We start from the raw sequence: 14,301 nt of genomic DNA on the forward strand, positions 1-14,301 counted from the left end.
ATTATTCCTGAAAATGTAGGACACTTTGAAATCAAACCAGGAGTAATTCAATTGCTGCCCAAGTATCATGGAATGGAATCTGAGAACCCTTATCTTCACCTTAAAGATTTTGAAGAAATTAGCATCACATTTAGGGTGCCAAATGTATCGGAAGATGTCCTTAAATTGACCTTGTTCCCTTTTTCCTTAAAAGATAAAGCCAAAACATGGCTGAACTCCTGGAGACCGAGATCGCTAGGAACATGGCAGGATATGCAAAGAGAATTCTTGAAAAAATTCTTTCCCGCACAAAGGACTAACTTTTTGAAAAGGCACATTAGTAACTTCCAACAAAAAGACCATGAAACATTTTATGAATGCTGGGAGAGATTTAAAGATTTGCTTCTCTCTTGTCCTCATCATGGGTTTGAAACATGGAGAACCATTAGTTTCTTTTACGAAGGGTTGTCTCCACAGTTAAAATAATTTATAGAGACTATGTGCAATGGTCTATTTTTGGAAAAGCAACCCGATGAGGCATGGGACTATCTAGACTCTCTCGCAGAGACTGCACAATTATGGGATACAGGGGATAGAGTGAATAAACCTTTGCCTAAGCCTACTAGCATTCCACACGGGGGCCTTTACAACCTTAGTACTCAGGATGATATCAGGCTAAAATGGCAGCCCTTACTAGGAAGGTAGAGGAAACTGAACTTAGAAGGATTGAACCCGTCAAGACCTTAGAACATAACAGCGAGTGTTGTAGGATTTGTGAGATGCCTGGTCATCTCACCACTGATTGCCCCACAATACCCGCATTCAAGGAAGTCTTGCATGATCAGGCCAATGTTATGAATACATATCAAAAATCTTTTAATAATCCTTTTTCGGGTACTTATAACCCTGGATGGAAGAACCATCCAAATTTCAGGTGGAGGAATGACCAACCTCAACAAGTATATAACCCAACTCCTCCACCTCCGCAGCCTCATTATGCACACGCATCCCCTCAAAAATCCGGTCTCGAAGAAACTTTGCAATCTTTCATGCAAGGTCAAGCTAAAATCAATGATGAATTAAGAAATCAACTGACAATGCTGACCACTGCTTTAAGTGCTCAAGAGAAAGGTAAGCTACCAGCTCAACCACAACCTAATCCTCAAATCTATGGTGGTAGCAATGCATCATCTTCAACTTCGCATAAAGAACAAGCAAAGAGTATAATAACTTTGCAAAGTGGAAAGGTTATTGACCGACCAGTCTCAGAACAAACATAAGTCATACCTAATTCTGACCCTTCCAAGACAAAAGAAAAGGATAATGAAGAAACTGAAAGACCAATATCTACTGAAAAAATTGAATGTCCTTTTCCTGCACCATTTCCACAAAGATTAAAGCCCTTGCAAAAGCTTGAACCAAACTCTGAAATTCTTGAGCTTTTTAAGCAAGTAAAAATCAATGTACCTCTTCTTGATGCAATCAAACAAGTGCCTTCCTATGCAAAATTTTTAAAAGATTTGTGCACTGTCAAGCGTCGTTTAAATGTCAAGAAGAAAGCATTTTTGGCTGAAAATGTAAGTGCAATTTTACAGCATAACATTCTCCCTAAATATAAGGATCCAGGTTGCCCAACTATCTCGTGCATCATTGGCAATTTTAGGATTGAGCGAGCATTGTTAGATTTAGGAGCGAGTGTGAATTTGTTGCCATATACGGTATATGAGCAACTCGGTTTGGGTGAGTTGAAGCCAACAACTGTGACCTTACAATTAGCTGACCGGTCAGTGAAGGTCCCTTGAGGAATTATCGAAGATGTGTTGGTCCAAGTAGACAAGTTCTATTTTCCTGTCGACTTTATCATACTGGACACACATCCGGCTTCCAATTCACCATCTCAGATTCCAGTCATCTTAGGACGTCCATTCCTTGCAACTTCTAATGCATTGATCAATTGTAGGAATGGTATCATGAAGCTTTCTTTTGGCAATATGACTTTGGAACTGAATGTCTTTAGTATAGGCAAACAACCCAGTGATCATGAAGAAAGTAAAGAAGTTGAATGGGTTGAAACCATTGCGGAAGAATATTTGTTAAAAGAAATATTTACTGAATTGACCGACAATGGTTTGATAGATTGGTGTTCTGAAGGTACTGCTGATGATATGGTCCCACCTATTTTAGATAACTCGGATGTCATGATGGTCAATGGGTGGAGACCGAGAATAGAGGAATTTGAACAGTTGCCACCTCTAAAAGCAAAGATAGTACCATCCCATGAACAAACACCTAAGCTCGAGTTGAAACCTTTACCGAAGGAACTCAAGTATGCCTTTCTTGGACCCGAGGACACATTTCCTATAATCATCTCATCTGATCTGGATCATGCCCAAGAAAGAAAATTACTTGGTGTTCTAAAGAATCATAAAGGAGCTTTAGGGTGGTCTATTGCCGACTTGAAGGGGATTAGCCCTTTAATTTGCACGCACAGGATATATTTGGAGAACAATGCCAAAACCACAAGGCAAATGCAACGCAGGTTGAATCCTACGATGAGAGATGTAGTTAAAGCAGAAGTCCTCAAGTTGCTTGACGTGGGTATTATTTACCCAATTTCCGACAGTAAATGGGTAAGTCCTACTCAAGTCGTTCCTAAGAAGTCAGGTCAGACGGTAGTCAAAAATGAGCATGGTGAACTAGTTCCAACTCGTGTTCCGACGAGTTGGCGCATGTGTGTTGACTACCGAAAATTGAATTTGGTCACTAAAAAAGATCACTTTCCCCTACCCTTTCTAGACCAAGTTTTAGAAAGAGTTGCAGGACACAATTTCTATTGTTTTCTCGATGGCTATTCTGGATACTACCAAATCGAGATTTCACCAGAAGATCAAGAGAAGACTACCTTCACTTGTCCTTTTGGCACATTCGCTTTCCGTCGGATGCCATTCGGGTTGTGTAATGCACCTGCAACATTCCAAAGATGCATGCTCAGTATTTTTGAAGACATGAATGAGAAATTTTTAGAAGTGTTTATGGATGATTTCTCTGTTTTTGGCGATTCTTTTGATGATTGTTTGTTACATTTACAAACTGTCTTAGCTCGGTGTATAGAAAAGAATCTGATACTGAATTGGGAGAAATGCCACTTCATGGTGCCAAAGGGAATTGTCCTAGGACATATTGTTTCATCGAAGAGCATGGAAGTTGATAGAGCTAAGATTGACTTAATCGCCAAGCTACCTGCACCCAAGATGGTTAGAGATGTTAGATCATTTTTGGGTCACGCGGGATTTTATAGGAGGTTCATCAAGGACTTTAGTGTCATAGCTCGACCATTATGTAACCTCTTATCCCTTGATACACCGTTCGATTGGACCGAAACATGTCAAGAGGCATTCGAAAAATTGAAGGCTATGCTTAGCACTGCACCCATCGTGCGACCACCTGATTGGTCATTACCTTTTGAGATCATGTGCGATGCTAGTAACTATGCGATAGGAGCTGTCCTAGGACAACGCAAGGATAATAAGCCATATGTCATCTACTATGCAAGCAAAACCTTAAATGATGCTCAAATGAATTACACCACCACCGAGAAGGAATTGCTTGCGGTAGTATTTGCATTAGACAAATTTCGCTCTTATATTCTTGGTGCTCCTATTGTTATCTTTACAGATCATGCAGCGCTAAAATATTTATTGGATAAGAAAGATGCCAAACCACGCTTAATACGATGGATACTTCTACTCCAGGAATTTCACATCACTATCAAAGATAAAAAGGGAGTAGAGAATGTGGTTGCTGACCATCTATCATGGCTAGTTGTTCATGATTTGGTGCCACAGTTGCCCATCAAGGACTCGTTCCCTGAAGAACAATTGTTTGCACTTTCTACTATGCCGTGGTATGCTGATATTGTAAACTTTCTTGTCACGAACCGGATGCCGGAGCATTGGGGATCGAATGATAAGAATAATTTCTTGCGTGAAGTAAGGAGTTATTATTATGATGCCCCCTATTTGTTCAAGTATTGCAATGATCAAATCTTTAGAAGATGCATACCGGATCATGAGATTCAAAGTGTACTCTCTTTTTGTCATGCCAGTGCTTGCGGAGGACACTTTGCATCTAAGAAAACAGCAGCTAAGGTGTTACAATGTGGTTTTTATTGGCCTACACTATTTAAATATGCCCACGAGTTCTGTAGGACATGTGACCCATGTCAACGTATTGGAAGTCTAACTCGTAGGCAAATGATGCCTCTTCAGCCCATTACTGCTATTGAAATTTTTGACATGTGGGGCATGGATTTTATGGGCCCATTTCCACCGTCTTTTGGATATGAGTATATTTTAGTTGGTGTTGAGTATGTGTCAAAATGGGTAGAAGCTGTTGCCTGTAGAACTAATGATCACAAACCTGTTTTGAAATTTCTTAAAGAAAATATTTTTTCACGGTTTGGAATGCCCAAGGTTATAATTAGTGATGGGGGAAAACATTTCTGTAACAAACCTGTTGAGATCCTGTTACGAAAGTACGGTATCACTCATAGAATTGCAACTCCTTATCACCCGCAAACTAGTGGCCAAGTTGAGTTAGCTAATCGGGAGATTAAACGAATTTTAGAGAAAACGGTGAATCCATCACGCAAAGACTGGTCTTTAAAACTTTCTGACGCATTGTGGGCTTACCGTACTGCTTATAAAACTATTCTTGGTATGTCCCCGTATCGGCTAGTTTATGAAAAAGCATGTCATCTACCTGTTGAAATAGAGCATAAATCGTATTGGGCCATTAGACAATTAAACTTTGAACTGTCAGATGCTGGTTTCGCTAGAAAATTACAATTAAGTTAATTGAATGAAATTCGTCGGGATGCGTATGACAATGCTAGACTTTGTAAAGAACGAATGAAAATTAGGCATGATAAATCAATTCTAAGAAAATCTTTTGAACCTGCACAAAAAGTTCTTTGTTATGACTCCCGCTTACATCTGTTTTCTGGAAAGTTACGATCAAGATGGACAGGTCCTTTCATTGTAAAAACTGTTTTTCCACACGGGGCAGTTGAACACAGGATGGCACAATTTTTAAGGTAAATGGACAAAGATTAAAACCTTTTCTTGAGAATTTTACAGATGAAGAGGACTCCTTTCCCTTGGAGGAGCCTTCTTATGACTGAGCATGACGGCCAAGGTACGTGTATATTAGTTAGAATTAAATTTTTTCTTTTATTTCTAGTTTTCTTCTTATTTTGTAGGTCTTCTTTTTTTTGAAAATCAACAGCTCAAGGTATTCTTCTTCTCTCTATTATTTTCTCTATTGTCTCTCATATATAGTTTTCTTGCATTTTTTTTACATTGAGGACAATGCAATGTTTAAGTTGGGGGGAGGGAAATTTTGATCCAAAAAAAAATAAAAATAAAAATAATAAAAAAACAATAAAATAAAATAAAAAAAACTTGTTTTTGCATTTGATTTATTCTATTGCTTTCTTTTCTGAGCAAATGCACATGTATTTTCATATTGAGTTTGTGCAACTATTAAGGCAAGGAACACATGCATACTATGATTGATCAGAGACCTATTATTAGATCCCCACACGTGTACTTAATGACAATAGGAAGGCCTCAGGAGTTCATATTTGTTAACTGCATTTTTGTTAGCCTTATCCATAAAAGAAGTATGAGTATCCTTGTTCGTACCATAAGGTTCAGGATTTGGTTTTCACATAAAGATAGAGGTTGAATATCCCGACTAGATTACTTAGGTGCCTTATGATCCGACTTTGGTTGACCTATAGTCACGATGCAGTCACATATATAATAAAAATATTTATATGGTTCAGTCTACCATTTCTTTTCTTGCATAATTATTATTCAAAAAAAAAATACTTATGATGACAAGTCTGGCCTCGTGGCGTAGTCTGGTTCGAGTAATTAAGTCCGAGGGGTGTTTCACCTAATGTCTTGAGCCAACTGGATCGGGGGTCATTGACTGAAAGCTCGCTACATGGACCTTACTAGAGCCTAATGGGGTTGGATAGCTGTAGTTGTCATGTGTATTGAAAGAAAAAAAAAATGAAATAAAAATAAGCATGAATGAGTTGGTTAGGCTGAACCTAGTGACATGTGGTAATGGCTGGTTTGACTCCATTGTATTGGACCTCTGTGTACCCGGGTTGTTTAGTTGAGATTGATAGCTCTTTCTTTATATGCGAACCATTCTTGACAAATTTAGACAACAAGTGATATTCTGAAAATTTGATGGATCAAGTTCTAATAAAGTGTAGAAAACATTTGTGGACTTGAGTAGTGCACCTAAAACTCAGGCGGTGCTCTGTTGTGGTGGAGGTATTAGTACTCTGAGAAAGTCATATGATTTGATGCACACTACACTTTTATATTCCTTGCTTTGACAGTTGCCATGCTTGAAAATATATATCAATTAATTACATGTGTATTAGCTTAGGATTTATTTCATATTTTTATTAGAATATCATGTCATATAATTCATGATGTTTGTGGGTAACATCCCTGAAAACCCTCACGAGACAACACTCGTCCACTAGGGTAACCTAGGGGTTTAACGGCTTGTTGCACGTGCTAAGTGCAATCGTGATTCCTACGAAAGTGAGTATTTATCTTAATTTTATGCAATTAGTTCTAATAAAACATCAAAAGATCAACCAACACTTTTTGTACTCTCATGTTATTGTTTACTCTGAAATTGCTAGAGACTAGCAATAAGTTAGTTGGGGGGTGTGATGAGAGCACAAAAGTGCGATCTAAATACCCATTAACTTAGCCTAATGCTAGCAAAATAATGATAAATAATAGGTGTTAACATTTGCATGATTAAATATTTTATCCTTAGCACTTATTATAATTTTTATCATTATTTTATATAAATTCATCTTAAAAGAATGCATCTTCCTAACTGCAGAACAGAGCCCAGATTCAGCCATCCACAATGCATCTCGAGCATTTCCACGTCCGCATCCGTGAGCCACATCAGCCCTCTCAAGACCCGTCCGCGTCTCAGGATCCGTGATCAAATCATGCCGCGATCAGCCTTTCTCCCAGCTCTTGGAACCTGCGATCAAGTGTTTCTCTCGTGCGTCCACGAAGCATTCAGCGTCCCGAGTCCAACATCCGGCCGTCCGTGGCGATTCCGCCGCGTCCCAGCGCGTGTGATCAGCTCCCAGCATCCACCACGATTTTCAGCCTTCACCAGATCCCGCAGGAGTCCCAGATCTCAGCTTCCTTCCGCTTCTCCCGCAAGTCAGAGCATACATCCCAGTTCTCCCACGCATCTCAGCATCTGCGATCCTCCGCGTCCGAACCAGCTTCCGTTCCAGCTTCTTCGGAGTTCCAGCCACATCAGCTCCCAGCCTTCCATCTTCCTCGCAGTCTCCGTGTCCCAGCTCCATCTCAAGCTCATCCGTTCGCTACCCAACCTCCCAACATCCTGCAGCCGTCCGCATGCAAAAATCCACCGCGATCCAACCTCTCCCAGACATCCCGCGTCCGTGATCTCAGCGTATGCGTCCCAGGTTCTCCCAGTTCTCAGCAGTCCACGCATCCCAGCTCCTCTCGAATCTCCAACGATCCACCCGCGAAGATCGCGATCCATCCACGTCCGAGCTTCTCGCGTCCGGGATACTCGGCATCTCCATGTATTCCGGGAGATCAGGGACTCATCGCATTTTAAAAGGAGGGCTCTCTCGGCTGGGAGGGGGTATCCCTCATTCGGAAGAAAAGAAGAAACAGAGGAGGGCCCTCTGTCAAAAGAAAAACAAAAGAGAAAGGGAAACAGGGCCTCCCCTGTTTCCGAAAAGAAAAAAAGAAAGAAAGGAAAAGGGGAAAATGAAAGGGGGACTAATTTTTAAAATGGGTGGCTGATTTCTTAGGAGGGAGATGGAGGAACCTTTGATGTATTGCTCTTTGAAGTAAACTCTAAACTTTTGCCTTCAATGAATCATATTTACTGATATGTTTTGATCCATGCATAGTTATTTCGTAGATAGTTCTTAAATGGATTATGATTATTGATATATGGATTGCTTTAGTATTTGATTCGTCGTAGACGTAGAAAGCACGACGAATGCTTAGAAATTGAGTTCATATGTTCATGAAACATATACCATGATTAGATCTATCCTACCATTCATTTTTAATCAAGAACCATAGAGTTTATTTCTTGGGTGCAATATCGTCAAGGGGGATTCTAGATCCCTACCATCTTTATTTTATTAAACTTTGTTTATTGCTATATTGTTCTCCGATTTTAATTTCTGAAAATCAAAACATAATTTTAATCCACAAATTTATTGAATTAATTAATCTAAAATTATATTAAATAATCTCATATACATTTCGTTCCCTGAGGATTCGACCTCGGACTTCCGAGAATTTACTACTTGTGCGATTCTCCTGCACTTGGGAGAACAATTTTATTTTTGCATCAGGCACCAAGTGAGGCAAATATGACAGAAATAACAATGAGAAAGATAAAAAGATAGTCATAATCCCCAAACTGAAACACAACACATTAACAAAGATGCCAGTAAGAAGTACCAACTCACTGACATCGTGCACAAATTCAGAAATCAATTTCATCCTTTATGCTCAAGCATGTTATAGAACACTAAGATGACAATTACGTGATGCCGCCTAGGGCCACCACCTTGGCATCCGCCTAGGCCATCTATTGAAGCACTGGTCTACTAATATAAGGAACACTATTGTAGACAAAATTCAAAAGTTCAATCCTATTTTTGGATTCAATTCAGGCTCGTTGAGTTTTCGGTTTAGTACTTCCAAAGTTATTTTCATCTGAGTTTCAATGTCTCAGTCCAACATCAGTTATTAAGATAATTTCAAGGAAAACCAGAAGCTAATACAAGCTAATACATACATACATGCATACATACATCTAGGCTTTTACTATATTTTGCAGTATATTGTTAGACCATTATCTTTTTTTCCCTTCTTATCATTGAGGTTGCCTATCATCACACAGAATTTTTCATAGCTTTTTAATGGTCGGCAGAGAGGTGTCTGCTCTCTATTTCTATGTTGCAAAGACTTGACTTCATCTAGCATTCTCCTAGAGGATCCCACCTCTATAGACTCAGCAGCAAGGTTCGTCGTCTCGGTACCGGACCCCATACCGGTGCCACACAAACACTGTGTCGGTACGGTACAGTTTTTTTGGTATACCGAGTGTTGGTACGCCATCCGTATTGAGTACCGGTATCGAACCGATATGGTATGCTTCGTACCGGGTATCAGTACCTTACAATCTGTACCACTTGGTTCGGGCCAGTACGACATACCTTGCTTAACAGCATCCATATTTGCCTCAAAAACCAAGAAAAATGTTATTCCTTGTTCTTGGCAAAGTGTGATATATTAAAGTGACTTCTCTTTCCGAACTCCTTGGGACTTGTTCCAAACTATATAGTTTAGCATGTTCGGATGTCTCCATTGTCTCCAACATTCAAAGTTGCAAACCTAGGGCCAATAGGCCTGGTTCAATCTTTTTCCCTCGTAGGAACTCTTTGACACCATTAAAGGAACCCTTACCCATGTCATCTTTCGAAACAACAATGGCATCACAGATCTTGGTACTGATCTTGCCACAACACTCATGCCCAAGGGCCATGTGAACTCATAGCAGAAAAGCTAAACAGAAGAGATTTTGTTATGGTTCAATGTATTATTCAATTGTTTGATAAAAAACCTATTATCAAGTACATATAATGTGGTTGTACTACCAATATGAGACTGATAATGAAGATTAGTATCACAACAAACACCAACTACCAAGACAACAATTGAATGCAGCTCGTTCAACTATAGATAAGATTCCAGTACAGAACTCACAAAACAGATCTTTCTAGGGACCAAGGCGGTCTCAATCTACTCCTTGTAGGCTATATTTTTCTTCTTCATCAAAATATCTTTCAAAAGCCCCAAAAATCTCTAACATTTTGAAAAGGTTAACTCTGTGAAATTCCAGATATCTTAAAGCCATCAGATCATAGGACATACCTGAACATAATTAATTGATGTATCATTTGACACAAGAAATGAATCCAGAAAACAAAAGCAGTCATCTCTTATTGAGATCAATTCTTCTACACTGGCTATCATTGCTAATGAAAATTTATTCTAGTTCTCAAACCAAGGATTGAAGTTTCATCCAAAAAGAAATCCAATTTATTTTAGGCAGAATCAAAACTGAAATTGAAAAGTTCGAGATTAAGATTACGATATAAAGAAGCTGCTATGGGGTGAAAAGGAAAAAAAAATTGAAATAGCTGGTGTGGCAAACGAATATATGAAAAAGACTTTATTGATAGAATTTGTCTGCAAGTGAGAGATTTCATTTAGTTGCAAATGCTTAAGACTAAAAGTTTCACATGATATGATGGTTATGAGGGAGCTGATACATGACATATTGATGAAATGCATGGAAAAAATAAAAAGAATGTAATACTGCTTGATGAATTTCTGATGTTCTGGATCTTTAGCTTTCTAATCAGTGCATCTTTAAAACACAACACGGATAGCTTTACACTAAGACTTCTTTAGTTTCATAAAGCAACCCAAATTAAAGACTAATAAATAATCTAAACAAAAGGTCCTTAAATTCTGAAACTATATTAATATGTAAACCTAACATATACATGATCAAAATGGAGGGATAAAGTACAAAGAATAGACAAATAAATATACATTCTGAAGAACAAATTACAAAGAATGGCTTACTCTGTCATGTCATTAACACAATTACAATATGTAAGATGGATCCAACTAATGAGAGATTGAAGGTAGCTTAGGTAGTTTCACCAATGACAAAACTAAACAACTCGATGCACTAGATCATGCCAAAGAAATTATACCGCATAGCACCAGCTTGAACGCTAGTAGAAATTGATGAATAACCCAATCTAATTCCAAATTGCTCGTCATACTAAAAAACTGATCATTGTGTTTGATCGCCACCTCCCCAAACCGTTTTAATTTTGTTCATATGGGAAGCATAGACTTCTTGTATTCAACTTGTGATTTCATATTAGCTGACTTCTAGCTCTACAGTCTGAAATGATCCAGAGGGGGAAGCTGTTGTCCTCAAAAGCCAATGGCAGCCTAAACCTCCACGGCCTTTTGCAGATTAGGCATGACATGCAAAGAATTATGCAGATCGATCCTCTTCATCTCACTCCTCCATCAAGTCTATCTTTTTCAAACCAAAACTCTTCTCAAACCACTTCATATGAACTTGCAACCCTGCATCTCTTAAAGCATTCAAGGCTGACTCGTAGAGTCTCTCGTCCAACCCCGTCCCCTCGGATTTCATGTCTTGCAGTAGCTTGACTAACTCATCAAACCTACTACCCTTCGAAAAAACACCAACCATTATCCCAGCCAAAGCCCTATCAACCTTTCCTCGATTCATCTTAAACTCTTCATAAAACCTAATGCACTCATCCAATTTTCTAGCCTTGTTATATGCACTAATAATGCTTGTATAGCTAATCTTATCTGGTGCTACTCTCCTTCGTTTCATTTCCTTCCAAACTTTTTCCACCTGCCTTAGGTTCAAGCGTCTTCCATGCATGTCTATGAGAGAATTATAAACATAAACATTAGGCTCACATCCCTTCTCTTTCATCTTGGCCAAAAGCCTAATAGCATCCCTCACCCTCCCAACCTTCCCATACATCGATATCATATTCGAGTAGGCAACCACACATTTGTCGAACCCCTTCTCCATCATCTCCAGAAACACCATCTCTGCCTTCTGGAAGAGCCCCAAACGGCCATAGACATTAATGATGGAAGCATAGGTCACTTGCCCTGGCTCACATCCATTAAAGATGCATTGGTCGTATGCCCAGACCGAAGCCTTAAGTCCTCTTTTCTTAGCAAAGCCATTAACAACTGCACATAAAATGCAATCTGGTACCTTGAGTCCCATCTCCATCATCGCCTCCACAATCCTAATTGTCTTCTCTACCAGCTCCACTTCCACATACATCATCACAAGCTTCATAAAGACAGATGAGTCTCTCACCATTCCCTTCTCTCGGGCTTTTTGAAGGAGGTCTTCTGCCATCTCCACCTCTCTAGTCCCTGCAAAGGAACAAATAAGTGAAGAATAGATGGAAGGATTGGGCTGTATTTCCTTCTTTTCCATCTCTTTGAAGTATTTAAAAGCTTCAAAAGCTCTTCCTGCTCTACCCAACGAATCCAACAAGATCGAATAAATCTCAACAGAAATAGCCAACGAGTTCCAACTTTTCGATTCAAACTCGAGAAACAGGGCAAGCACATTCTCAGTGTCCCCCATCTTCCGGTATGCATCCATGATCCAGCGATAGCAGCCAGAGTTTAGAGGAAGACCAGCCATCCTCACCTGATCGTACACTGAAACCGTACAATTGTGCATATGAAGCTTGTTGTAACCATGCATTGCGGAGCAAAAAGTTGAGATGGCAGTCGTCCCCTTCCTGGTTGCGAGAATTCGAAGCAAAGACTCGGCAAGCTTGAACCTTCTCGCTTTAACGCAACCACTGACCAATCTAGTACACATGGATCGATCTGGAAACAAATTGAAGACACCAAAATCTTCTACTAGAGCTGAGATGGAGCCCCATTGCTTATGTTTGAGCAGAATCCGGATCAAAAGATTGAAAGTCCTGCGGTCTGGATGAAACTTTGGTTGTTTTCTGGCTTTTTGATAGTATTCGAAGGCGAGAGCTTCTGTTTGAGGAACCCTGCACAAACCGCAGATGAATTCGTTAGTGAGGTCAAGGTCTGAGATGGGACACGGTTGTCGGGCTGGAGAATTGGAGGGGACTTGGATAACTGGGACACCATTCGCCGCCTCTTCAAGAAGATGGGAAGGAGAATTGGAGAAGTTGACATTGAGGATTCTATGTCTTTTGGAGGAGAAGGTGATGGATGAACTATGAGAAGTTGAGATGGAAAGAGAAGTTCTGGGGAGGGATTTGCGAGAAGGGATGGAAGCCAGGGAGAAGTCGGAGCTCCATATGGCCATCGAACTTACCCGAAGCACCGGGGAAAAGATGGAGAACATGTCGTTTTTATATACGCACACCCCTTATCCTCTTCATACCAAACCAGCGAGTTATAAGAGGACGCGTGGAAGAAATGATGCCCGCTGTAATTATCTGAGATTTACGACCGTTTGGGCTCGTGCAAATGTGCAGTGCCGTGGACTACCGCTCGCTGGATAGAAAAATATAGCATTTTTTTTTTGCATTGATGTCCTTTTAAATATCAAATTTTACATAAATATTTTTTAAAATTGATATTTACATATATGTCCTTATAAAACTCTGTTATTGTACAAATGCCCGTAATATAACGGTTGTTCTAACGGTATTAAGAAAAATCATATTTATATTAATTAAAAATAAAATAAAATTTTAAAATTAAGCTATTGTCCTTATTTTCTTCTTCTGCTATCGGAATCGCGATCTATTTGTATGTCTACCTATTAAGGATATTTTAGTCATTTTAATTTGAAACCGTTAATTTTTTAACGTCGTTAGATAATATGGGTACATATGTAAAAACAAAAATAAAAAAAAGGATAGAATGGCAAAACAAGTATTTTACGAGGGTATACATGCAAATATCAATTTTGGAAGGATATTCATGCAAAATCCGATATTTAGGAAGGTATTCATAAAAAAAACCTAAAAATATATATATATATAAATATCAGCCTTAAGGCCTACTTTAACACTGTACAGAAAATTATAAACGTAATATATAAATTAAAATTTGGTTGAACTGAAATATTAACAGGTGTATTCCGCGCAAAACCATGAAAAGGGAGTCAATTTTTCAAGACAGTTGATTTTGTTAATTGATATCCATCAAATATTAATTAAAAATTATTCAATTACTCACCACATATCGCAAACGAGTATTTAAGAAATCTCTCTAAATTATAAAATAAAAATACTATATTTCAGGTATCTCAAACAAGTGAAAACCCTAATATTTTTGATAATTATCTAAAAAGGATCTAATAAGGAAGAGAACAACAGTGTACGTAGGAGTTCCATTTTGAAAAGGAGGCAAGACCTAAACTAACAGGAGGCTGAAAGCGAGAGTTCTATCATAAGAACTTGCAATGGTATTGAAGGTAACCTGAAAGAAGAATTATTAGAAACAACACATCAAAACGTACTCCACACTAATGGGGCAAACTTCATGATCAATCAGATAATTACGCCTATTTTGTATGTCTAATGCATACTGTTTACCTCAAAAA

General features: G+C 38.9%; 1 protein-coding gene and 1 pseudogene across 1 annotated transcript; both read right to left on the reverse strand.

Annotated features, from left to right (window-relative positions):
- Positions 1–309: 309 nt before the first annotated feature.
- Positions 310–407, reverse strand: LOC149768024 (small nucleolar RNA R71; annotated as a pseudogene).
- A 10,291-nt stretch (positions 408–10,698) lies between these two features.
- LOC103698560 (Pentatricopeptide repeat (PPR-like) superfamily protein) lies at positions 10,699–13,085 on the reverse strand. The gene has a single exon (XM_008780594.5). The coding sequence runs from the start codon at positions 13,051–13,053 to the stop codon at positions 11,209–11,211; it is 1,845 nt and encodes a 614-aa protein (XP_008778816.4). The 5' UTR covers positions 13,054–13,085; the 3' UTR covers positions 10,699–11,208.
- Positions 13,086–14,301: the final 1,216 nt, after the last annotated feature.

The sequence above is a fragment of the Phoenix dactylifera genome, chromosome 3 (assembly GCF_051530095.1).
Source record: "Phoenix dactylifera cultivar Ajwa chromosome 3, Ajwa_hap1_PhDact_Kaust_v1.1, whole genome shotgun sequence".
Lineage (NCBI taxonomy): Eukaryota > Viridiplantae > Streptophyta > Magnoliopsida > Arecales > Arecaceae > Phoenix > Phoenix dactylifera.